At 48.2% G+C, this 25,689-nt stretch overlaps 1 protein-coding gene across 1 annotated transcript in view; it reads right to left on the bottom strand.

The window, feature by feature from the left end:
• LOC137422021 (uncharacterized) overlaps nt 1-21,660 on the bottom strand; it is a 90,106-nt gene extending 68,446 nt beyond the window's left edge. Inside the window, exons 1-6 of the mRNA XM_068108696.2 lie at nt 21,587-21,660; nt 14,602-14,662; nt 9,484-9,608; nt 9,079-9,201; nt 6,556-6,641; nt 5,960-6,170 (exon numbers count right to left, since the gene is read on the bottom strand). Coding sequence (XP_067964797.2) covers nt 5,960-6,170; nt 6,556-6,641; nt 9,079-9,201; nt 9,484-9,608; nt 14,602-14,662; nt 21,587-21,593 — 613 coding nt within the window. The 5' untranslated portion in view covers nt 21,594-21,660. The remainder of the gene's footprint in view (nt 1-5,959; nt 6,171-6,555; nt 6,642-9,078; nt 9,202-9,483; nt 9,609-14,601; nt 14,663-21,586) is intronic.
• Between the last annotated feature and the right edge of the window lie 4,029 nt (nt 21,661-25,689).

The raw sequence follows: 25,689 nt of genomic DNA, 5'->3' as shown, positions 1-25,689 counted from the left end.
ACGGATTCGTCACTTCCGTTGTTGTGGTTTTCATCCACTGTAAACATTTTTGATTCCATGTACTATTATTGTTATCGTTTGAGGGAAATAGAGATTACTATTTTCAAAAGGTAAAAAAGTTAATGTTTTAAATGAAACCGGAACCGGATGACGACGAAGAGGAAGAAGAGGAAGAGAAGGCGGAGCGAGTGAATCGGACAAGAAGCCGAGCTGCTTCGAGGTCTGGAGCGAACGATTGGCGAACGAGGGTCACGAGTGAACTTTGGGTTTCCCGGGAAAGGGATTCCTGCGACAGAGTTGTTATCGCTGTGACAGATCAACCTGCATGTCAGGTTTTGCGGTCGATTCCGAGGAGAATCATCGTAGTGCCGTTATGCCTCGAGAACGGGCCGTCAGCCATTTTGACTCGCGTGCTTTGCGCATCGCTCAAGGTTTTTCACTTCACTACAACCATTCTCACCGCATCCAGACGTTAATTTGGTGTGTGTGTATAACGTGGCTTTTGAGTGCGAAATCTGCGGTTCACCGATTGAGAGCCATCAAACGTCCATACCTGAAGGTGTGATTTCCCTGTCGCTTCTCGAGGACACCTTCGCCCATCTTTGGCAGTGTAACTGTCAACCCAACGGGATTCTGGTCTAGATACGACATCGTACGGACGATCACTGGAGTGGATCGACTTTGGCTTGAAGCCGGAATCAACTTTGGCTTGACGCCAGGAAAGAGACATTGGGAATGTTCTTCTTTTCGCTCACTTGGAGCACAGTGAGTTATATTGTACGAACCTGATGGTACCATCATAGGAAATATATATTGGTTGTACAATTGATTACTATTGTTGTTGTACTGTTATTTTTGTGTGATCTTAATACAATACTTGTTTGTTGGTAACAATTGGTGTGGTTTCACCATTGATCTTTGTCATACAGAATAACACATCTTTCTGCCGTGGCTCTTCTCGGGGCTCGGAGGTACACCGTGACCGGGGTTTGGGAGGAGCATGTAACAATATGTATATGTATATATATATACATATACACACACATGATGCCAAGGGTTATACTTGGTGGTTTGTCATTTCCTTCCCAGATAATACATGTATGCAATATATATATATATATATATATATATATATATATATATATATATATATATATATATATATATATTAGTTGCGGATTCGGGGGTCGGCTCTCCCCTTATCAAGGGTGGGCTAATCCCCTTGTCCTTTTAAGCTGGCCGTCCCGAGTCCTGGAAGCTACAACGCTCCTCCCGGTCGGCCTTGGGTAGGGTTATTGGTGAATTTGGGTCCCAAATACCTAATTACCAACACCGACCGCGAGCATGGAAATAACTCCCGCTCGAACCACGGATAAGATGGAAATTGCCGAGCGGTTAGCAATCCGCGGCCTGAGCCATTAACCAAGAGACTAAACCCGATTCTAGCGGTTCCGAAATCGTGCCACAGGTACTCAATTGAGAAAAGACTAAAGCGATCGGGTAAGAAGAAACCAGAGTATAGGAAGAACAGGTGAATTTATTTACAATCAAGAAGAAGAGGAAACGAAAGGAATATACAAGAAGAAGAAGCAGGACACAGGGCAGGCTTACCTACACAGTCTTAACTTAACGACCCCAGACAAACATACACACTCACACGGGATGTTAGCTCGTAGGGGGGGGGGGGGGAAGGTCCAGGTAGATGGTTCCAGGTAGGTCGACTCCGTCCAGGCTCCGGTTCCGCGGGCGAAGAACGGCAGGCAGCTTCGCGTGTCGCCGACCGCGAGCGGACCTTACATATAGCGAGGGTCTGGGATGCTGCGTACGTAATACGTTTATCGAGCAACGCTCTCTCTCTCGCAAGTTCGTACAGGGGCTTTGCGCGGCTTCGTCTCTCAGCAGCCGATGCTCCCAGCAGACCTCCCACAAGCAGTCCGTCTCAGCCAGACCCCACCAAGCGCCGTATCCAACCCGAGTCGACTCCGTGAAAAGGCTCACGCTGGCGCTTATATTACGCACTTCAAGATCAATCCGCGCGCTTGTAAACCACGCCCACCAGTGAGCTCACCTCAGCCCTGGTTGGCTGGTAAGGTCTTACCGGCTCCACCCTTGACGGCTCGTTGACAGGGCCACACCTTCTCCTTGGTGCTCCGCCCCCTTCTTCCTCGAGCTTGACCACGTGGTTAATGGCGTTTTTTGGGCGGAAGCTCAGCGAGGCAGCGAACGCTGCTAACAAAAGGCGCGTAATAGAATTGGAAGAGACAAGGCACCGTCTGTAGGGGCACATAATGGCGCCGTTTGGAGAAAGCAATTGGAGAATGAGCGAATGGGGCCTATCTTATTTGATTAATGCAATGCAGATTCAACTATTTGGAACACGGCCTTATCTAAAACACATACCAATGAAATAACTAAAGTTCCTATGGTGGCCTACGTGTTGCATATGGACTAATTAAGGGTGCGACCTTTAACCTTTTAATAATGGAATATTTACAAGAATTATTTACAAAGTGAGGGTTCTAAAACCGCAAAAAAAAACAAAAAAAAAAAAAAATATATATATATATATATATATGTATATATATATATATATATATATATATATATATATATATATATACACAGTGCGTATCAAAAAAAGGTAATCCGAATTCAAGTGGTTAATATGCAAAGGTTATTTAGTTTGACAATTTACATGTGGTTTACCAATTATGAGGAGATCCTCAGCTTTCCATTGATGTCTTCCGTGCATCATTGCTGTCACTCATGACCGAGTACATGTTCATTGAAAATGACAAGTTCAAATCGCATTTTTACAAGTTTAGCTAATCGGTGCAAGACAGTTTTAAATGGACGCATTACTTGTCGACTGCCAAGTTGATTATGTAAAATTGTTAAACTGGTCTGGTAATCGTCGGTTGAGTCATCCTTTGTTTAAGATGGGCATTTAAGATGGGACTACAGTGTATGGGTTTAGAGACAGTCTGTCATTGAAAAGAGGGTTCAACTTACGACTGAACAGCGGACCTTCGTGGTTACAACCTTTCACCAAACTGGAAGTTTGCAGCGAACTCGTGATGCATTCAGGGAACGTTTTCCAGCACGGGAGCCTCCAGCAGCCAAAACCATCTGGGTGAATGTTAGAAAATACCAAGAGCATGGCGCTAGCCTCAACCGCAACAAGGAGAATTCTGGTAGGAGGCGCACTGGGTGATCGGAAATGAACATTGCAGCATAAGGCAACAAGTTTTGGAACATCCTAGAGATACCAGCGCAAGCCGAAATGGGACGGGATTGCCTTCGGCAACATTCAACCGAATCACAAGACTGGACATCCACCTCAACCGCAACAAGGAGAATTCTGGTAGGAGGCGCACTGGGCAAACAGAAATGAACATTGTGGCAGTAAGGCAGCAAGTTTTGGAGCATCCTAGGGATACCAGCTCGACGAAATGGGACGGGATTGCCTTCGGCAACATTCAAATGCATCACAAGACTGGACCTCCATCAACATCCATATCGGATTTACATCCGGCATCAACTTACGCCAGGGGATTTTGCCAGGAGGCTGGTGCTTGCCAGATGGTTGATAGCACGTTGCAAAGCAAATGTCAATTTCCTGCAGTATCTCGTTATCGGTGACGAAGCTGCTTTCGCCATGGACGGCAAGGTCAATACCCATAATGTTCTTGAATATGCACTGACAGGACAACCCCCAGAATTTAATTTTGACACCAACATGAAGACAAAAGTGGCCTGTTTGGTTGGGACTTTGTGGAAGTGGTCAGGTGATCGGACCATTTTTCTTTCAAAGGAATGTCAATGGTAACAAGTATCTGTGGATGATCAATGATGGTTTTACCGCAGCTGGAGGAGAACTTTGAGCAACAGGTTCGTGGTGTCTTCAGATATCTCTGGTGGGCCCAAGATGACGCCCCAGCACATCGTCTTATCGCTGTCCGAGATCGACTAAGGGAACTCTTTGGAGACTGAGTCATCGCCCTCAACCATGCAGTGAAATGGCCGCCAAGATCACCTGACCTCACACCATGTGATTATTTCCTTTGGGGACATTTAAAGAACAAGGTGTTCGTAACTCATCCCCGTGATCTTGACTAATTGCAGGGCCGTCTTCGACATGAAGTGGATGCTTTGCGCAATGACCCGGCTATGGTGAGACGAGCAGTTCAGAGCATGCTCCGCTGCTGTGAGCTTTGTGTTGAAAGGGGAGGTGGACATGTTGAAGGTGTGGGTGCATAAAGGCCAATCATTCCTGAGAAAAGTTCACATCTGACGTTCATGTTGCACCAATTATCCTGACTTGCATCGATTAGCCAAACTTGTAAAAATGCGATTTGAACTTGTCATTTTCAATGAACATGTACTCGGTCATGTGTGACAGCAATGATGCACGGAAGGTATCAATGGAAAGCTGAGGATCTCCTCTTAATTAGTAAACCACATGTAAATTGTCAAAATAAATAACCTTTGCATATTAACCCCTTGAATTCGGATTACCTTTTTTTTTTGATATGCACTGTGTTATATATTTCTGAAATTTCTGATATAGTCGTGTTGCCGGTGATCAAGATCATGGGTGGCAGATAGCTGAACAGTTTGTTTTAACTTCGAGGCAAATAAGCCGAAAATTGGTGGTACTTTATTTTTGGCGCGCACTGGACGGGACCAAAGACGAAAATCAACAATACAACAAATGCTCCATGGTCCGCTCGACGAATGACGAAGCTCAGGGCGTGGTTTACCGGCAGCGATAGTTTCCATGCCCATCGTCCCACTCTGGGGGCGTGGCCTTGTTCCTTAGTCGGTTGGTGGGCGGGGTTAGTTGTCTGTCAGTTACGATCTTTCAGAAGTGGGGTTTATTTACCCATCGTAATGTCTGGGTCTCTGTCAGCATTATGTCGGTTATTGTGTTTAATGGAGCGAGGGTTTTTATTTCCAGCCTTGTTATAAAAACGTAGGGAAAAATCACAGGAGGCAATCACAGATGGGGGAAACCAACTTAGATCCTACCTGATTAACATAGCTCCACGCCCACCCCTCCCCCGTGTGAAGACACGTAACCAACCTTAAGCTCAGTTTTTTTTTCTACTTATGTACATCAAAATTTCTTCCAACTCGCACGCGGTCCATGCTAATTTATACAATCCTATCGCCATTATGGCAATTCGTCCTCTACCCCCACAAACGTAACAATATATATTTATATGTAGGCATATGAGGGTTACACATATATCAAATTATGCAGTTGAGCCCTTGAGAAGTTAAGTACAGGGCTACACCATGTGCTCCAACATCAAGGGTCATCATCAATTTAAAATTTAGATTTTAATTCTAACCTCTCGCGGAAAACAGATCAGTAACAGATACTAAAAAAACGAAAGAAAAAAAAAGACACAAAACACAACCAATAACACCAAATGTGTCCTGAAAAGTTCACATTTGTGCATGCACTCGAGTCCATTTGCTTCCTGGATGTGCGATAGCCCAGTTTACTTATCGGATGCTTAATTACCACCGGCAAGTTACAAATGAAGTAAGATCAAATATCCATAAATGTCCCAAACCAAAAACTGCAAGGAAACCAATTTGCTCATTTCGTCTTCATCTACAAATCTGCACAAATCTCCAGCTCTAAGAAGAGAGATTCTTATTCAGGTTTTTGTTGTGCAAACGAAACGACTAGATGTGGATATTGCTCAAGGGAACATATGCCCCATGATCTGTAAATGATCACATTTATTATCAGTCACAGCTGTGATATGTGCAAATTAATCTATCCTTGCCGTTGCTGCAAGTTACCCAAATTTGCTCGTTTTCTTAAAAGTTCTTTTTTTCATTCTTTCTCAGAAGGCAGAGTTCAAAAATTCCTCCACCCTCACATGCGTAACAAATTTTGATCGCTCGATATACAACTTTTGCTCTCTCGTTTTGAACTTACCGAGGTTCCTGCAGGTGACTTCCATATTGTCTACGTTGATAGTCCTGCACAAAGCTTCCAGCGCCGAGAGCTTGCAAGGGTTGTCGACAACGTTGGCATAAAGCACGGCCAATTGAACGAGTCCGTCGTTCCGCAGGGCATTTTTAAACTCTTCCTCATCGCTGACATTTGCCAACAGGTTTATTCCAAACTTCCGCAGGTTTCTTGACTCCTGAAAGCCAAAACGGTGTGAAGCACAGCATTAGGTTGAATTTATCATTTAGATCAATGAGGAACAGACAGAGGAAAAATGTGAATGCAAGGACACAGAGCTAAGGAATATGTGAGAACAAACCGAGGAATGTGTGAGAAATGTTAAAACAAAGTGATGCAACAACACTAGTTGGGATTAATGGTGATGCTGAGTTCATGTACATGTTTGGTGCAATTCTTGTGCTCAGTGGGTCATGTCCCATGCAGAGATACAGGTCGGAAGACTCGACAAGCCAAAAAAACACGCAGAAGCACATCAGGCTATATTTAATGACCGACGATCGAGTATAAGAATTATATAAATATCTGCCCTTTTTAATTGCTTTGCTTCTCAAGACACTCACTTGTCTTAGCTCTTTCTTGTAGCATGATTCTTCGAACAGCAGTTTGATTAGATACTTGACCACTCCATTCTGCAGCAGGCAATGCTCTGCAGACCATACAAATGGTAAATAAGGCATGTTAAAGGGGGACCGAGGGGGTGGATGAGTGGGTGTTCCGTTCTAATTCCACAATGCAAGGCCGACATCATTCATTGTCATCATTTATATCAGACATTGTATCTATTCATTGGGGATGGCCGAGTCTGGCATTCCCATCCGAGCACAAACCTTATGGTGCTGAGATCCCAAGTTTAAATCTCATATACTGTGTCAATTTGTCTTTTGTCCAACAAAGTCCCTGTAATTCGTACTAAAGTACACCGTGTCTTAATGCCCTCGTCTTAGCTATGGCAAATTGCCCTAATTAAACTTGCCCTAATTGATTGAAGAAATTGCCCTAATTTGCCCTAAATTGCCCTAAATTGCCCTAATTGCCCTAATTGATTGAAGAAATTTCCGTGCATTTGCAAAAGGATATCCAAGCTTTTCATAGATTACATAAGAGCAGCATGATATTGAAAGATCAATAGATATTAAACTAGGCCGAGTCATTATGCTGGCGCAACTCCTCTATGGCTGCGAAGCATGGACACCATATAATAAGCTATAAAAAAAATTGAGGCAAGTTTCATAGACAATTGAAGAATCGGCCTACAGTAGGTGTCAAACGGGCATGACAAACTTCCCAATACAGAAGCGCAGGAAAAGTCTAACACGTCTGGAATGGAACTGAAGCAAATGGAATTAGAGCTTAGTTGGGCAGGGGCAGGATATGCCATTACGATGACAAGTGGAGGGAGGTGAGGGCAGACTGCCCAAGCAGGTCCTTCATTCACATTTGTTGTTAGCCTGGCAGAGCCACTTAAAGATGACCTCCAGCAAAATGACAAATGTTTACTATGTATCGATGAAAGACAGGAAAATGTAACGCTATACAAAAGCAAAGGCTACCATTTCATTAGCAATGGAATTGTTCGTTCAAAGCAGGTTGAATACGTGGCTTAAATGGAAAAGGAGATTGCAGTAAGAATCCATGTGTTCAAATTGACCTGCGGTTCAGGAACAGGAAGGACTCTGCAGTCAGAATAAAAATTTACCTTTCAGAGCAGTAATTGTCAATTGTGATGTGACAACAGTCACCACTATATGTACTAAATTGCTTCTCAATGTAGAAAAACAAACGCACACCACTTGAAAATAGACATCTGCAATCAAAAAGCGATTGCCAAGCGTAAGCTTCCACTGGACTGGTGTAGGCCTACCCTCGGCGATCGCCAGCGACTTACCCTTGGCCAGCAATCCAATGATTGCCATATTTTGTTTGGCCAACCATATGACCATGACCTTCAACATTTAGGCATATAATGTAAATGAAGAAAATGTGTCCCCATCCACAATCTATCCATAAAACGAATCATGGAAATTGGAAGAAAATTGTTCAAGGTGTGATCAAAAATGTTTTTTTGGGGTTAATTAGGTCAAAATCCAAAAAGGTAGGTCAAGGACACGAAAAAAAAAACATCAGGTGCACAACTTAACTGCAGTCAAGAACATCTTGGAAGGCCAAGCGGTCTTTGAGATTCCACATTGAACTTTGACCTTGAACTTTAACCTGGAGGGGCATGATGTAGATGCAGGGTAAATGCGCCTTGCTCAAGGCTATCTAGAGAGGGCAATTTCGTTCTGATCGGACAACCATTAGTCGCATTTTGGTGAAAAATGTTAAAATGTCTACAATTGGGTCATGACCTTAAAAATTAGGCCAAGGTCAAAAAAAGTCATTTTTCCTGATTTTTTATTTGAATGTTTCTTTTTGTCATTTTGTGATTTCATAATTTTCCGTGTTATGAAAAGGCGCATTTACCCTGCAATTTTCATAGCCTGGTGTTGGCTTAGCGGTTAGGGTGCCAGCTTGGGATCCTAGGATCCTGGGTTCGAATCCTGGGTGATCACTGAATTTAACACCAGGGGGGTTGACTCAGCCTGTCATCCTTCCGAGGTCGGCTAATTCAGTACCAGCTCACTGGTAATTCCCTGTTTGCCGCAAAAGGCGACTAACAAGGTTGGCGGCAGGAAGGGCATCCGGCCATAAAACATTGCTTCAAAAAGGGGACCACGGTGCCCGAAAAAGGCCAACCCCCGCTCTGCAGGGAAAAATGGCCTCCAAAGGTGGTTTTTATTTTTATTTTTTATAATTTTCCGTGTTGCCTGCAATGGTACAGGAAGCCGTTAGTGCATGCCACTCGGCACCATCAAGCGCACTTTGTCTTCAATTTCCTGTCCCCTCAATGCTCCTTTCTTACATGCAGGCCTATAAAACCCAAAAGAAACCTAATGAAACCTGCAAATGGTTCTTACAACCTCTTGACAGTAGGAAATGCAAATCCAAAAGCCCAAACACATTTAACCATTTTTTAACCAGAGACAAATAAAGCATCGTTGTTTATCGTCACCATGACCCACTCCCGGGTTCCCCCAACTCACTGGATTTTAGAGATTTGCTGTAATTCAGCATCAATTCCACTGCCAACTGCATGTGAGGCAGACTTTCGACTGGCACGCTGCTTCCATCGGAAGAAACCGAGGTCAGAAGCTTCATCAGCGCCTCTGATCCAGTCAGGAGATGGACATGCAAAAAAAAAAAAAAAAATTGTGAGACTCTACCTGATAAATTGCCCAATCCTGGGACTTGTCCCCATTGAAAGCAGACATATACCAGTTACAAACTCACAATAATACAACCAGTGTGATGCAAACAATGAGGTTCATGGTGGAGTTTAAACACTTTGCCTACCGACGATGGCGATGGGCAAAAAAAAAAGAAAAAAAAAAGGCACCATTTTATTGAAAAGGCCACCACACACAAATTCAAGAGAATCCACAGCTTACCCATGCCGCCTTCGTCTGTGAACACAGATTCAATTTGCTCAATTTCGGTTTCAGATTGCGAGACGCGTGCATTGCTGACAATGTGTTTCAACCTGAAGAGGGTCGGCAATGCTGAGTTGTCGAACCTGTGGGAGATACAGGTAGTCAGGAACTCCTGCTGTTCATCAAGAACCAGCAAGAGATTACAATTCGAATAAACATGAGAAAAATTTGAATGGCCACAAGTTGTAGTTACACATCTCCAGTGAAACAACACATAGATCATCTTAACTTGTGGCTTCACATAACAGCTCTGAAGTCACTTGATTTGTCTTTAGTGTTATCCTGTTAATATACAGTATACACATGTGTATATATATATATATACATCCAAATACTGTATATCTTCAGTTCTCCAACTTTCAATGAGCGCACGTAATGACGTCACTGCCATGTACATACGCTCTGCATGTCAAGCTCTCAAGAGAACCCTCCGACAAAGCAGAATTTTGATCTTAGTTCAGATACTGTCATAAGTGTATGTAAAACTCACAGTTACCGACCTGGTTTCGCCCTTTTGGGGCTCATCAGGGCAACGCAGTGAGTACTGCATACACTCATGACTGAAAACCTTTCGGTCCGAGGAGACGGCAACTGGGGATAGTGTTCGTTTACAGGGGATTGGTGGCTGTGTTAGTGCTCCACCTCATGTCATCCATTTAAAGTCTGAGTTGGTGTCAGGACCGGTCACCGTCGGTTTACAAGCCACGCTTCCTGTGGAGGGAGTATCGGTTGTTATCGGTAATGATTTGGCCGGTGGTCAAGTTTATGGTAACCCGATGGTTGTTAAAAAGCCCAGTAGGGAAAATAACACCACACCAGTTAGGGATGGCGACAAGTTTAGCAAGTTATTTGTAGGTGGACTGAAGTTCAAAACAAAGGAAGATGTTTTGGAGTCTGCCTTCAGCAAATATGGACCGCTTTTGGAAGTGCTGCTGATAAAAGACAGGGAGACACGAAAGTCAAGAGGGTTTGGCTTTGTCACGTTTGAAAACTCAAAGGACGCCAGAGAGGCAGAAAAGGATATGAATAGCAAGGAGTTGGAGGGTCGAACCATCACAGTAGGGAAGGCATTTCCTAGGGGTCGAGGGGGCTACAGAGGAGGACCACGGAGTAGTAGTGGTGGTGGCCGCAAGCGATATTATTATGGAGGCTTCCAGAGTTATGACAGCTCCCGAAGGAAGGATTATCAGAGCAGTGGCCGAGAAGGAGACCGCCAGTCAGGTGACAACTGTGACAAGTGGGCCCATCGTAATTATTAGGAGTCTGGAAAAGTTGAAGCACTGAATGCTGCGGGGCCGCCGAGCCAAGATTCCTACACGGACTAACCGTGAACGCCACGTTCCTAAAGGCGTCCAGGTAGTGAACTTTCCTGCACGGACTAACCGTGAACTCCACGTTCCTAAAGGCGTCCAGGTAGTGAACTTTCCTGCATGGACTAACCGTGAACTCCACGTTCCTAAAGGCGTCAATGTGGTGAACTTTCCTCCCCGGACTAACCGTGAACTCCACGTTCCTAAAGGCATCCATGCAGCGAATACTTCAAGGCCTCACCACCCACCCACCATGGAACCTGGCTTTCAGCTCGGCCTCCCGGGGAAAGTGCTATAGATTTGCTGGCCTTTGGGTTTTTGATCACAACCCCTTAACCTTCATTCAAGAGAAACTAGAAGTAAAAATCAGAGGGGCAGGGACAATGTCGTTGTTGACGCTTGGTCCAGAGGGAATTAACTTTGGAAAGCTCTGGGGGTTGTGTAAAATTTTGTTGCTTTATTTTTGGGGAAGGTTGAATATTGTTGCCCACGGGGATTGCTGATTTGGGTTGTGAATTTACTTTTGCTTGTTTAAAGAGGGCATGCAAATAAAGTTTTCGCTGTGTTCAAACTTTCTTTCTTGAGGGGGGGGGGGGGGGGGAGTGTTATGGATTCGGCCCTAATGATTGTTGTTATGATTATTGTTGTTGGTTCTAAGTATTCTGGTGATTGTGGTTGAAGGGAAAGGGTTATGATAGTTAAAAGATTTAAAAGCGCTCCTGGTAAAATGTTGCCGGAAATCCGGATCGTGACCAGAAGAGGTGGAGCGAGGAAGAAGAGGCGGTAGGAGATCGTGAAGAGACGTGGTTGTTGGAGCTCCGGACCGAGCGTTCGACGTACAGTGCGAGTGAACTTTGCGTCCTTGAAGGGAAGTTCGGGCGATAAGAGATATCGCCGGAGTGCGTGGAGCCTGTGTCGTCGGGTATCCTCATTGAGGTTCCGGAGGATCCTGGCCTCAAAGCCCGGGTTGGAGTGAAAGCCGTCCGCCATCTTCGCCACGCGAGCAACCTGCAGTGAACCGGGTTTGGTCGTGTCGGCTGGGCATTATTCCCCAGTGGTTTGCCCGGGATGGCTGTGCCAGAAAGGGCACTTTAGAATTATACGGAGGCTCCCGGATTGAACCGCAAACGTGTACGTCGGAGCGCGTCTTTGTGAGGTTCCGTTCCACCGCTGTATTGCTGGGTGCTGAACAACGTGACCTCGGGGTCGCCTCGATCGCCTACGCCTCAATTGAGTTTGATCGGGCCTTGACTCCCCGATCGCGGGAGCGCACAGAGACATTGGGACTTTGCCTTGGAGGGGTGCAGAGACATTGGGGAGGTGCCGTGAGTTTGGGGTTAACGGGCTTGATAAGGTTACCACCGTAAGATTTGATAGTAGGGGTAATTGCCCCCATTGTTGTATGGCTCTTCTTGTGTGATTTCTAATATATTATTGTTTGTTCATAACCTGGTGTGGTTGCATTAATGATTTGACTGTTTCATTTGCTGGTTCCATTGAGGGTTTCATTATTTGCTTGATTTCAACCAAGGATAATGCATCTTTCTGCCGGGGACCCTCTCGGGGTTCGGAGGTCTACCGCGACCAGAGGTAAGGGGAGGACTCCGTAACAGTACGAAGACACACAAACGCTTACACTGACATTCGGCCTACTTAGTTTACATTGAGGTGGCTTCGCGACATACGGAGCACGCTAAACCTACACAATTCTATCTGGACTAAGGTATTTCATTACCTACCCCCACACACGTAACAATATATTGTCGCATCTCTGGGTTTAAGACCCCTGGGTGACAGATGACCAAAACGAGCTTTACTGCAAGGTGTATACCCAACTTGGCGGAAGTGACACGTGCGAGGTGGACGGTGGCAAGGGCTTACCTATGCGGAGCTCACTGGGCTTCCTCGAACCCACCATAAATAAACAAGCCAGAACACAAGGTAACATGCAACAGACAATGGGTTTATTAAAGGAATGCAAGGGAACAACAAAAGGCAAGGTAAACTAAAATTCCTAAATGAGGGTCCTTCCACTCCGACTCAGATACGAACAAGGGGAAAATAAAAGTAAAAGAAAATAAATAATGTTTATGTCATTTAGCCTGGTGTTGGCTTAGAGGTTAGGGTGCCGGCTTGGGATCCTAGGATCCTGGGTTTGAATCCCGGTCGATCGCTGAATTAACGCCAGGGGGGTTGACTCAGCCTGTCATGCCTTCCGAGGTCGGCAAATTGAGTACCAGCTTGCTGCGATGAATGATCACGGTGTGTACCCCGATTTAGAATAGGTACACCGTATCCCTGCGCATCGTAAAAGCGTGACCAAGGGTTGGCGTCAGGAAGGGCATCCGGCCATAAAAACATTGCCTCAAACAGGGAACCATGATTGTCATGGGGCCCGCAAGGCTAACCCCCGCTCTAGCGGGGAAAATGGCCTAAAACGATCATTCATTCATTCATTCATGCAGCCACGTAGCTGCAGTGTCAACGAGGGCTTGGTGGGCGTCACAGGTCTGTCCGGTCGGCGAATTGGCCATTCGACCTGTTAGACCTGTTCAAGATGGAGCCGAGCCGCGCTTTCTCCGCGCCACGAATGCGAGGTAATTCAGGCCGGTGGTCCACTCGTGCTCTCCACTCCATCCGAAACGCTGCGAGCTACACAAACAGCCGGCAACACCCCCTCCTCATGATAGAAGTTTGCCACACCGCTCCTTTCTGCACCAGGTCCACACAGGCTCCGAACGCTCCACCAGTGCACACAAACCAAAATGCAACCGCCTTTCACGAACGCCAGGACAAAGAAAGAATACAACTGTCTCCAGCAAATGCCGGGACCAGAAGAAGAGAGCAAAAGGCAAACGCAGCCATCCTCGTTGAAAGCCAAAGAGAGAGAGTGCGACTGCCTCCAATGAAAGCCACGACAGAAAAAAAAAAAAGAGACCAAGATGGTGAGATGGCATCTTTTTTTTTTAAAGATCTCGAATGTACCACTGCTGACGTCACACTCTGTCCAAACACTGAGCTCTGTTCATCACTCCATGACTTCTTAAGCAGTCACGAAGCTCGGGCATGGCCTCCCCGTCACGAGTAATCGGGGGGGGGGGGGGGGGGGCGGAGACCAGTCGCTGTTCGGGAATGTTCGGATGAAATGTGCTGGGTCTGTCGGACATGGCGGCATTGTGAGCGAATGAGTCCATTGCCTGGCCGGCTGAGTTTTATAAGACCATTAGGGAAAAATCACAGGGAGGCAAACACGTACAGGGGAATTTTAACCATAAGCCCTATAATTAATTAGCACAAAACCACCCTCCTTATGGCGACATGCAAACACTCTTAACCTGGACAGACGGCCTACTTACTACATGGAGATTCTCCGTGGCATACAGAGCATTCTAATTGAGACATTTCTAACTTTCCTAAGGTATTTCTTTGTTTACCCCCACAAACGTAACAATACATATATGTATCGATTGAATTTGAGCATGAACATAGCACAACAGTGTAATAATGTGAACCACAACTCTACATCATTACCTTTAACATGCTGTCTCTCTAATGGCTGTGATAAAACCCCAGCATTGGTTCAGGGAACAAGAAGCATACAAATTGAATTAATTATCTGGAGTGCCGAGTGGAGATGACACAACTTTTTCCAACCGGTGAAACTCAACATGTAAAGCAGATGCACAACTTGTACACGTTAAAAATCAATTCATGAAAAATCGATAAAGGTTCTGGTTGCAGCAACATTACAAGAGAAAGAACTCACTTGGACAACTTTTTGAGGTCGTTGAGAAGGTGACCAACTTGCTTTAGCGTATTCTCTGGTTCTGTTTGACGGGGAAAACATACAATTCAACTTGCATTCTCTCAACTATGATAAAAGTGGCACAATTCAACATAATATATGGCATGGTTAAATGATACATTGTGGTGCTGTGCACACACGACTCGATTGCCAGAGGTAGGCCACAACGCGTTGGTACAACAAGAGTCTTTATTAAAAGCTCGCACTTCAGCACTGGGCGGGCTCGAGCTTAGAGCCCGCATATATGTCCCGAGGCCACGCCTAGTCCCCGGATGTGGCCGATTGGTCGAAAGGCGGGGCATGTGCTTTCGTTCCCGGCCTGGACGCTCGCGCCACCCACTGGTGTGCGGAATTATTGCCCCTTGTGCCCGCCACACACGCCCCCCCAGAATTCCCGCGCACCTGAAGGGTGAGTTTGCGGGGAAGCCGGATGACCCGGGCGAACGCCCCTTGGCAATGGGTGCAGGTCTGGGGGGTAGCGGGGCTGGGGAGTGCCGGGGTTCCAACCGCCGGGGGGCGGCCTCGACGGGGAGGCAGAGCTGCTTGCTGGGGGTGGTCCGGATCGAGGTGGGCCGGCTTGAGGCGGTCCACAGAGATGCGATCCGGGGCACCGCCGATGTCGATGGTGAAAAATTTGTCCCCGGTCTCCAGCACGCGGAAGAGCCCATCGTACGGGGGCCGTAGCGGTGCCCAGTGGGCGTCGTGCCGGACGAAGACGTACTTTGCCATGCGAAGCTCCGGGGCAACGTGGGAAGGCGGGCAACCGTGGTGTGCCGTCGGCACCGGGGCGAACCTCCGGGCGGTCTCCTGAAGGGCGGAGCGCTGTTGCACCGTGGACCAAGGAACCGTGGAGTCGGGGATAAATTCACTCGGTACCCGCAGTGGTTGCCCGAAGACCAGCTCCGCCGAGGACGCGCGCAGGTCGTCCTTGGGCGCTGTCCTGAGGCCCAGCAGGACCCAGGGTAGTCTGTCGACCCAGCCGCCGTCGCGGAGGCTGGCCCGGAGCGCGGCCTTCATTGAGCGATGAAAGCGCTCGCACAGGCCATTGGCCTGGGGGTGGTAGGCCGTGGTGGGGTGTAGTTTCACCCCGAGCCCTTGCGCCACCGTGGCCCAGAGCTCCGAGGTGAACTGGGGGCCGCGGTCGGACGAGATGTCCGAGGGGGCACTGAACCAGGCAACCCAAGTGGCGATGAAGGCTTGCGTCACATCAGCCGCAGACGTCGCCGCCAATGGGACGGCCTCCGGCCACCGTGTGGTGCGGTCCACCATGGTGAGGAGGTGGGTGAACCCCCGCGAGGGGGGCAGAGGTCCCACCAAGTCGACGTGCACGTGGTTGAACCGACGCTCGGGCACCGCAAACGGGGCCAACGGGGCCTGGGTGTGGCGATGGACCTTTGCACGCTGGCACGCGAGGCACGTCCTGGCCCAGTCGCGGACGTCCTTCCGGAGGCCATGCCAGACAAACTTCGCCGCGACGAGCTTCTGGGATGCCTTCGTGCCCGGGTGGGACAGGCCGTGGATGGCATCGAAAACTGGGCGCCGCCAGCCAGCAGGCACGATGGGGCGAGGCTGGCCGAGGGAGACGTCGCATAGGAGGGCCACGCCCGCGGCGTTGAACGGCACCTCGGTGACGCGGAGGCCCGTGACGGCGGTCCGCAAGGCCTGGATGCCGGGATCGGCGGTCTGGTACTCCGCCATCCGGGTATAGTCGACCCCGAGGTGGACCGCGTGCACGACAGACCGGGAAAGGCAATCCGCCACCGGGTTGTCTTTACCCACCACGTGACGGATGTCCATCGTGTACTCGGACACGGCAGAGAGGTGACGCTGCTGCCGTGCCGACCATGGCTCGGCGACCTTGGCCATCGCGAACACAAGGGGCCTGTGGTCGACGAAAGCCGTGAACGGGCGGCCCTCCAGCAGATGGCGGAAGTGTCGGACCGCCAGGTGGAGCCCGAGCAGCTCGCGGTCGAAGGTGCTATAGCGGCGTTCGTGCGGGCGAAGCTGCCGGCTAAAAAATGCCAGCGGTTGCCAAGCACCACGCACCCACTGCTTGTGGACTGCGTCCACCGCATAGTCCGACGCGTCGGTGGTGAGGGCGATCGGTGCATCGGGCGCCGGGTGCGCCAGCGTGGTGGCGTCGGCCAGGGCCAGCTTTGCGCCCGCAAATGCTGCGGCCATCGCCTCCGACCAGGCGATGTCACCTTTGCCCGGCTTGCCCCGGAGGGCCTCGTGCAAGGGGCGGAGGAGCTGGGCGACGTGGGGCATGAAGCGGTGGTAAAAATTTACCATGCCCAAGAACTCCTGGAGCCCCTTGATCGTGCGGGCCACGGGAAATCCCTGACCGCCTCCACCTTGGCCGGTAAAGGGACGGCCCCATGCCTGGTGATGCGGTGCCCCAAGAAGTCGATGGTGGCGATGCCGAAACGGCACTTGGCGGGGTTGATGATTAGGCCATGCTGGCCCAGGCATTCGAAAAGCGTGCGGAGGTGGAGCAGGTGCTCCTCCCGGGACGCGCTCGCGACTAGGATGTCGTCCAGGTTGACAAAGAGGAAAGGTAAGTCGCGCAAGATGCTGTCCATAAGCCGTTGGAACGCCTGGGCCGCATTCTTCAACCCGAAAGGCATTCTCAGGAACTCGAAGAGGCCGAAAGGGGTGATGATGACCGTCTTCGAGACATCGTCTGGTTGGACGGGGACCTGGTGGTAGCCCCGGATGAGGTCCACCTTGGAAAACACGGTCGTGTTTGCCAACCGGGTGGAAAAGTCCTGGATATGCGGGACCAGGTAGCGGTCGGGGGTGGTGGCATCATTGAGCCGGCGGTAGTCCCCGCACAGCCGCCATCCTCCGCCGGGCTTCAGCACAATGTGCAGAGGAGAAGCCCAAGCGCTGTTGGAGCGCCGTACGATCCCCAGCCGCTCCAGCGTGGCGAACTCCGCTTTCGCCACGGCGAGCTTCGTGGGTTCGAGTCAGCGTGCCCGGGCATAGACCGGCGGCCCGACCGTGGGTATACGGTGCTCCACCCCGTGTTTAACGGCCACCGCTGAGAAGGTGGGCCGCGTGAGGGCCGGGAAACTGGCTAGGAGGCGGGTAAAGTCGTCCGCTGCCGGAAGCGTGCAAACTAAACTCGCCGGGACGGAACCTTCCAGCAAGCTGCTCGGTGAGCCGCTCAATGAGCCACTCAGCGAACAAGCGAGCGAGCTGAAGGGTTCGGCCTGGACGAGCCATCTGCGCTTCACGTCGACCAACAGCCCATTCGCACATAGGAAGTCCGCGCCCAGCAGGGCCATTGGCACGCTGGCGGTCACGAACGACCATTGAAAGCGCTGCCCTCCTAACCGCAGTGAGAGGCAACGCTTCCCGAATGTGCGGATGGGTGTACCGTTGGCGGCAAGCAAAGCGGGGCCCCGGCCCGCAGTTTGCTTGTCGGACGCGGAGGCGGGGAGGACGCTTACCTGCGCTCCTGTGTTGCAAAGGAAACGGTGCCCGGACAAGGTGTCCGTGATGAAAAGGAGGCTGCCGGAATGGCCGACGCTCATGGCCGCAAGTGAGCGCCGGTCGTTTCCCGACCCGTCAAAAGAGCACGGCGGGCGACATGTTTTAGCCTGGCGGCCGAACCTGGCATAGTAGTAGCACAAGGTTTGCGGCGGTAATGGCCGCGGCGGCTGTGCCGGTGGCGGTGGTGGTGGCGGCGGCGGTAGTGGACGGGGCGTAGCAGCGGCCACGAGGGAAGCCGGGGGCACTGGAGCCTCCGCACCGGGATCCACTGCGGCAGCACCGTACACCGACCGCGTGTCGCAGGCCGCGATTTTGTAACCGGCGGTATTTATTCGGTATTTCGGTATTTCCCTCGGTATTTCCGAGGTCGGTATTTCCCTCCCAAAGAAGTCGGTATTTCCCTCCCAAAAAGTGGATTTGGGGTGAATTAACGGGGGTAGTAGAGATCAAGGTTTTGGATGGGGGAAGATAAGATATGGTGGTGAACAGCTGTTTTAAAGATTTGGAGGGAGGAGTGGGATTGAAGAGAATGAAGGCGTTTGTTCCAGAGGTGGGAGAAAAGAGGAATGAATGAGTCAAGGTGAGCAGCGAGTCTTGATTTTGGCAGTTTAACCAAAAGAGGGTTGAGGCAGATCTTGTGCGACCTGTAGGAATATTTGCGGGACAGAGCCCAGAGAGAGCTGGGGGGGCAAGGCCAGAGAGGAGTCGGTAGAAGACGGAAAGACCACCAACCTGCCTGCGGTGAGTGAGTGAGAGGCCCTTGGAGTTAGCTTCATCGCGGGAGATTCCAATGATTCTGAATGCTTTGGTTTCAACAGCGTGAAGGCGAGCTAGGTGTGAGGCAGGAGCACCAGCCCAGAGGGGAGAGCAGTATTCCATCGAGCTGTGGATGAAAGCCTTGTATGTGGTGAGGAGCTCAGGTGTGCCAAGGAAGGACTTCGCACGACGGAGGATGCCCAGTCGGCGACTGGCTATGGAGGCCAGATTTGAAATGTGGTTTTCCCAGGAAAGATCATGGCAGATAGTGAGACCCAAAAGCTTGAGTGACAGAACTTCTTGGAGAGGATTATTCAGAAAGTGGATGGGAGGGTTGTCCAGTCGGTCTTTTCGGAGAGACATAGTAAGAGTGTGAGATTTGTCAGGATTGAAAGACATGTTCCACTTGTTTGCCATTCTGTGATTTTGTCTAGGTCTGCAGAGAGTGAGGAGGCTGCAGACTGCCGATCTGAGGGATGAAGAATGGAGCGACAGAGAGTAGAGTCGTCAGCAAAGAGATAGAGAGGATTTTCAAGAGAGTCAGAGAGATCATTGATGAAGACCAGAAAAAGCACAGGGCCCAGAACACTACCTTGGGGAACTCCAGCCTGAACAGGAAGAGGAGATGAGAGAAACCCATTCAGGGCCACACGTTGACTACGACTAGAGAGGAAGTCCGCCAGCCATGCGTGGAGATTTCCATGGATACCAAAAGAGGAGAGTTTGGTGAGCAGAGCGGGGTGCCAGACCGTATCGAAGGCACGTGATATGTCGAGGGAGACTGCTCTAATTTCCTGTTTGGCATTGAGGACCTCCAAACAGGAAATTTATACATAAATTTATACAAACAGGTTTTATACATAACTCGTCCATAACATTTTTCAACATCTTGTTATATATCGCTTTTCGCCCGATCTCTCAATGGTGAAGATTCACATAAAACATTAAATTCTTTTTTTTAGCCAAATCCATATTCAGATCTTCACCAAACTCGAATCTCTTTGCCCTTGTCTCACACACACAACGTCTCCGCCACGTTTCGTCCAAAAGCATCCATATCTTTTTGAGATATCCCACTATGTATAGTTTTTGGCCCCATCTCTCAATGGTGAAGAATAACTTTAAAATTAAATAACTCTTGCAGCCGAATCCATATTCAGATATTCACCAAAATCGAATCGATTCTTCGTTATCACACACAACCTCTCCAACAGGTTTCGTCCAAATCCATCCACAACTTTTTGAGATATCCCGCTATGTATAGTCTTTGGCCCGATCTCTCAATGGTAAAGAATAACTTAAAAATTTAATAATTCTTGTAGCCGAATCCATATTCAGATCTTCACCAAAATCGAATCTCTTTGTCCTTGTCACACACACAACCCGTCCACCAAGTTTCGTCCAAATCCGTCGTCCATCCATCCGTCGTAAACACATGAAACTTCTCCGAAACCGCTGATGGGATTGCGACCAAATTTGGCACAAATTCTATTTGCTGTGTTGTCACTAAAGTTTGTTCACGGCATTAAAAAAAGGTCTGAGTCCAAGGGGGTTTACCGGGGTCAAAGTGGATCCAGGTTTGACCCCCCCCCCCCCCCCCCCCAAGATAGGAATTTGCTTTTTCTTCTAAAACTACAAACACAATTCGATGAAACTTGATCACAACATACATCACCTGTGATGTCCGACGTTTTTTAAAGGCATTAAAAAAAAAAACGCACCTTGAGGGGATTGCCCCCCAAAATAGGTATTTTTTGTTTGTTTGTTTAAGGTCTTGATTATGTTAGTACGATTCTACATGCTGCCCTGTATTCTAGCAACCATTCAAAATTGGTTTAAAATACCTTTTAGGCTTTAGTCAGTGTAGTATACCGTTTATTCCACCAGGTGAGTGCAGGGAGGGGTATTGCCCCTATTTTTAATTTGCCTTCTCCATATTCTCATCATAAAGTTTTGTTGAAAATTTGATGGCATGCACGCACGCACAGCATGAAAGGCAATGGCAGGTAAGATAGCCTATACCTGTGGCTTGTCAGGGTGAACCAACCAGTCAGGCACGAACTATGGTTTCTGAACCTGTGCAGAAAAGTCTACGGAATGATGAGGAATCTAAAGGTAGACCACGAGTCATATTAAGAGGGTGGAAAAGTTACACATTAAAGTGTTAACTTTGGGGCGTAAGGGGGATTTATAGAGGGAGTGAAGGTCGTGGTTCCGTCCATCATGGAGACCCCAAACATTTGGAGTGAATTGTGTCCAAGTTCGATCAAAACAGGACCAGGTTTGTCTTCCATTACCAATCGGCTTGGAGAGAGAGAGAGCTCGAGCACGAACTCCATCGAAACGGCTACCGTGGCGCCCTTATAGGTAATGGGACAGCCCAGGTGGAGGTAGACACAACGAACTTCTTCTTATGAATGTAATCACATAATCAAGGCCATTATTAATAAATTAATTACCAATAATGGTCCCCGATTGACAATGAATAAATTATTTAATTTTAGGTTAAAACGAACGAGCCAATTGATCCTGGAGAATGCCGAAGAATCTGCGGGATATTTTAAAGGAACCGAACATGTTTTATGAGATTAAAAGGATCACGGTCGCAATAACATCTACGGACGTAAAAGTAACAACAGCGACTTGCGGAGGAGTTACTGTGCAAACTAAGAGGCTAACACACCAAACTTACCTGCCATGCTGACCCGGAGGTGCTTTTCCCATACAAAGAGAACACGTAGGACCCTACGTTCGAATAAACGTTTATCAGTCGTCGGAAAGAATCTCCATGACGTAACATGCTCTGATTGGTTGACTGAAAGTTCCATTACCACGAAATAAGACAACCTGTCGGAGCAGATACCTTTCGGTGGTTTCGCAATCATGGCCAATTGGTTTCGCAATCAAATCAACACAACTAATTTTTCCATTTCGTACATTACAACATTACATTTCGTAATTTTCTTCGAATTGATGACGAACGACGTTGTGTTTCCGAAAACGCTTGTTTGTACCGTACGTGTGTATGTACGTATGTTTGTAACGGAACGTGTTCTCATTGGAGACAATAAACAGGTACAACGCATATAATTAACATGTAAAAGTAACCTTCGATTGGTTACCTGTTCAGGATTCCCGTCTAAAAATATTAGATGACGCACAATGCAAGGAAAGAAGTAACGCTTCAAATCGCAAAGGATGACGTACCTGTCGTGTGATACATGTACCTGTTGTGTAATACATGTACCTGTCGTGTAATACATGTACCTGTTGTGTAATACATGTACCTGTCGTGTGATACATGTACCTGTTGTGCAATACATGTACCTGTCGTGTGATACATGTACCTGTTGTGTAATACATGTACCTGTTGTGTAATACATGTACCTGTTGTGCAATACATGTACCTGTCGTGTGAGTGTGATACATGTACCTGTTGTGTAATACATGTACCTGTCGTGTGATACATGTACCTGTTGTGCAATACATGTACCTGTCGTGTGATACATGTACCTTTTGTGTAATACATGTACCTGTCGTGTGATGTATCTACCGTACGTGTGATATATGTACCGTACGTGTGATATATGTACCGTACGTGTGATGTATGTACCGTGCGTGTGATATATGTACCGTACGTGTGATGTATGTACCGTACGTGTGATATATGTACCTTCCGTGTGATGTATGTACCGTACGTGTGATGTATGTACGGTATGTGTGATATATGTACCGTCCGTGTGATGTATGTACCGTACATGTAATATATGTACCGTACGTGTGATATATGTACCGTACGTGTGATATATGTACCTTCCGTGTGATGTATGTACGGTATGTGTGATATATGTACCGTCCGTGTGATGTATGTACCGTACATGTAATATATGTACCGTACGTGTGATATATGTACTGTACATGTAATATATGTACCGTCCGTGTGATGTATGTACCGTCCGTGTGATGTATGTACCATACGTGTAATATATGTACCGTACATGTGATATATGTACCGTCCGTGTGATATATGTACCGTCCGTGTGATATATGTACCGTACATGTGATATATGTACCGTACGTGTGATATATGTACCGTCCCTGTGATATATGTACCGTACATGCGATATATGTACCGTACGTGTGATGTATGTACCGTCCGTGTGATATATGTACCGTACGTGTGATATATGTACCGTACGTGTGATATATGTACCGTCAGTGTGATGTATGTACCGTACGTGTGATATATGTACCGTACGTGTGATATATGTACCGTACGTGTGATGTATGTACCGTACGTGTGATATATGTACCGTACGTGTGATATATGTACCGTACGTGTGATATATGTACCGTACGTGTGATGTATGTACCGTACATGTGATATATGTACCGTACGTGTGATATATGTACCGTACGTGTGATATATATATATACCGTACGTGTGATATATGTACCGTACGTGTGATATATGCACCGTACGTGTGATATATGTACCGTACGTGTGATATATGTACTGTACGTGTGATGTATGTACCGTACGTGTGATATATGTACCGTATGTGTGATATATGTCCGAGCAGCACGCAGCAGGTGATATCTATGTCCCAGCAGCATGCATCAGGTGATAACCATGTCCGAGCAGCATGCAGCAGGTGATAACCATGTCCGAGCAGCATGCAGCAGGTGATAACCATGTCCGAGCAGCATGCAGCAGGTGATAACCATGTCCGAGCAGCATGCAGCAGGTGATAACCATGTCTGAGCAGCATGCAGCAGGTGATAACCATGTCCGAGCAGCATGCAGCAGGTGATAACCATGTCCGAGCAGCACGCAGCAGGTGATAACCATGTCTGAGCAGCACGCAGCAGGTGATAACCATGTCTGAGCAGCACGCAGCAGGTGATAACCATGTCCGAGCAGCATGCAGCAGGTGATAACCATGTCCGAGCAGCATGCAGCAGGTGATAACCATGTCTGAGCAGCATGCAGCAGGTGATAACCATGTCCGAGCAGCATGCAGCAGGTGATAACCATGTCCGAGCAGCACGCAGCAGGTGATAACCATGTCTGAGCAGCACGCAGCAGGTGATAACCATGTCTGAGCAGCACGCAGCAGGTGATAACCATGTCCGAGCAGCATGCAGCAGGTGATAACCATGTCCGAGCAGCATGCAGCAGGTGATAGCCATGTCTGAGCAGCATGCAGCAGGTGATAACCATGTCTGAGCAGCACGCAGCAGGTGATAACCATGTCCGAGCAGCACGCAGCAGGTGATAACCATGTCCGAGCAGCATGCAGCAGGTGATAACCATGTCCGAGCAGCATGCAGCAGGTGATAACCATGTCCGAGCAGCATGCAGCAGGTGATAACCATGTCTGAGCAGCATGCAGCAGGTGATAACCATGTCCGAGCAGCATGCAGCAGGTGATAACCTTGTCCGAGCAGCATGCAGCAGGTGATAACCATGTCAGAGCAGCATGCAGCAGGTGATAACCATGTCGGAGCAGCATGCAGCAGGTGATAACCATGTCCGAGCAGCACGCAGCAGGTGATAACCATGTCCGAGCAGCACGCAGCAGGTGATAACCATGTCTGAGCAGCATGCAGCAGGTGATAACCATGTCTGAGCAGCACGCAGCACGTGATAACCATGTCCGAGCAGCATGCAGCAGGTGATAACCATGTCCGAGCAGCATGCAGCAGGTGATAACCATGTCTGAGCAGCATGCAGCAGGTGATAACCATGTCTGAGCAGCACGCAGCAGGTGATAACCATGTCCGAGCAGCATGCAGCAGGTGATAACCATGTCCGAGCAGCATGCAGCAGGTGATAACCATGTCCGAGCAGCATGCAGCAGGTGATAACCATGTCCGAGCAGCATGCAGCAGGTGATAACCATGTCCGAGCAGCATGCAGCAGGTGATAACCATGTCCGAGCAGCATGCAGCAGGTGATAACCACGTCCGAGCAGCGAAAGAGCAAAAGACACGGAGTGGAATCGCTCAATTCCTTTTACCTGAGACATCGCCTGAGGCAGATATGCTCTTGTTACGGTTTTCAGAACCGTCACTTGTAAATAATAATCCATTGTAAATAATTCCCTGTAAATATTCCCATTTTCCAAAGGTCAAAGGTCGCACCCTAGTTAGTCCATATTGCAACACGTCGGACACCATAGGAACCTTTCAGTTATTTCATTAGTATGTGTTTCAGGTAAGGCTCTGTTTCCAATAGTTTGACTCTGCGTTGCATTAATTACAATAATAAATAATAATTCATTTATTTTGTATAGCGCTTTTCATGAAGCCCAAAGGCGCTTTGACAGAGTGCAAAACATAATGCATAACAAAACATGGAAACAACAATTGCAAAAAGACAAGAATCAATAGGGAAATATTAAAAGCAAAAGGAGGGAGAAGGAGAAGTGATAGTCAGGGGTTAAATGCTGTGGGTTGAATGTTGAATGCAGTGCTGAACAGGTGGGTCTTGAGTGATGTTTTGAATGTGGTGAGTGAGGAGGAGTCTCTGATGGTGTGAGGTAGTGAGTTCCAGAGGGTGGGAGCAGCGATGGAGAAGGCCCTGTCCCCCCAGGATCTGAATTTGGTCCGGATGGGGGGGGGGGGGGTCAGGAGGTTGGTACCAGCAGAGCGGAGGTTGCGGGTGGGAGTGTGTCTGGAGAGGAGGTCAGCCAGGTAGGATGGGGCCAGGTTATGGAGGGCTATGTAGGTCAAGAGGAGGATTTTGTACTGGATTCTCTGGGAGATTAATCTGGGAGATCACGCATTAAT

The sequence above is a fragment of the Myxine glutinosa genome, chromosome 2 (genome assembly GCF_964187855.1).
Source record: "Myxine glutinosa chromosome 2, kmMyxGlut1.1, whole genome shotgun sequence".
NCBI lineage: Eukaryota > Metazoa > Chordata > Myxini > Myxiniformes > Myxinidae > Myxine > Myxine glutinosa.
The sequence above is the reverse complement of the archived record's forward strand: the minus strand, read 5'-3'. Positions and strand labels throughout refer to the sequence as shown.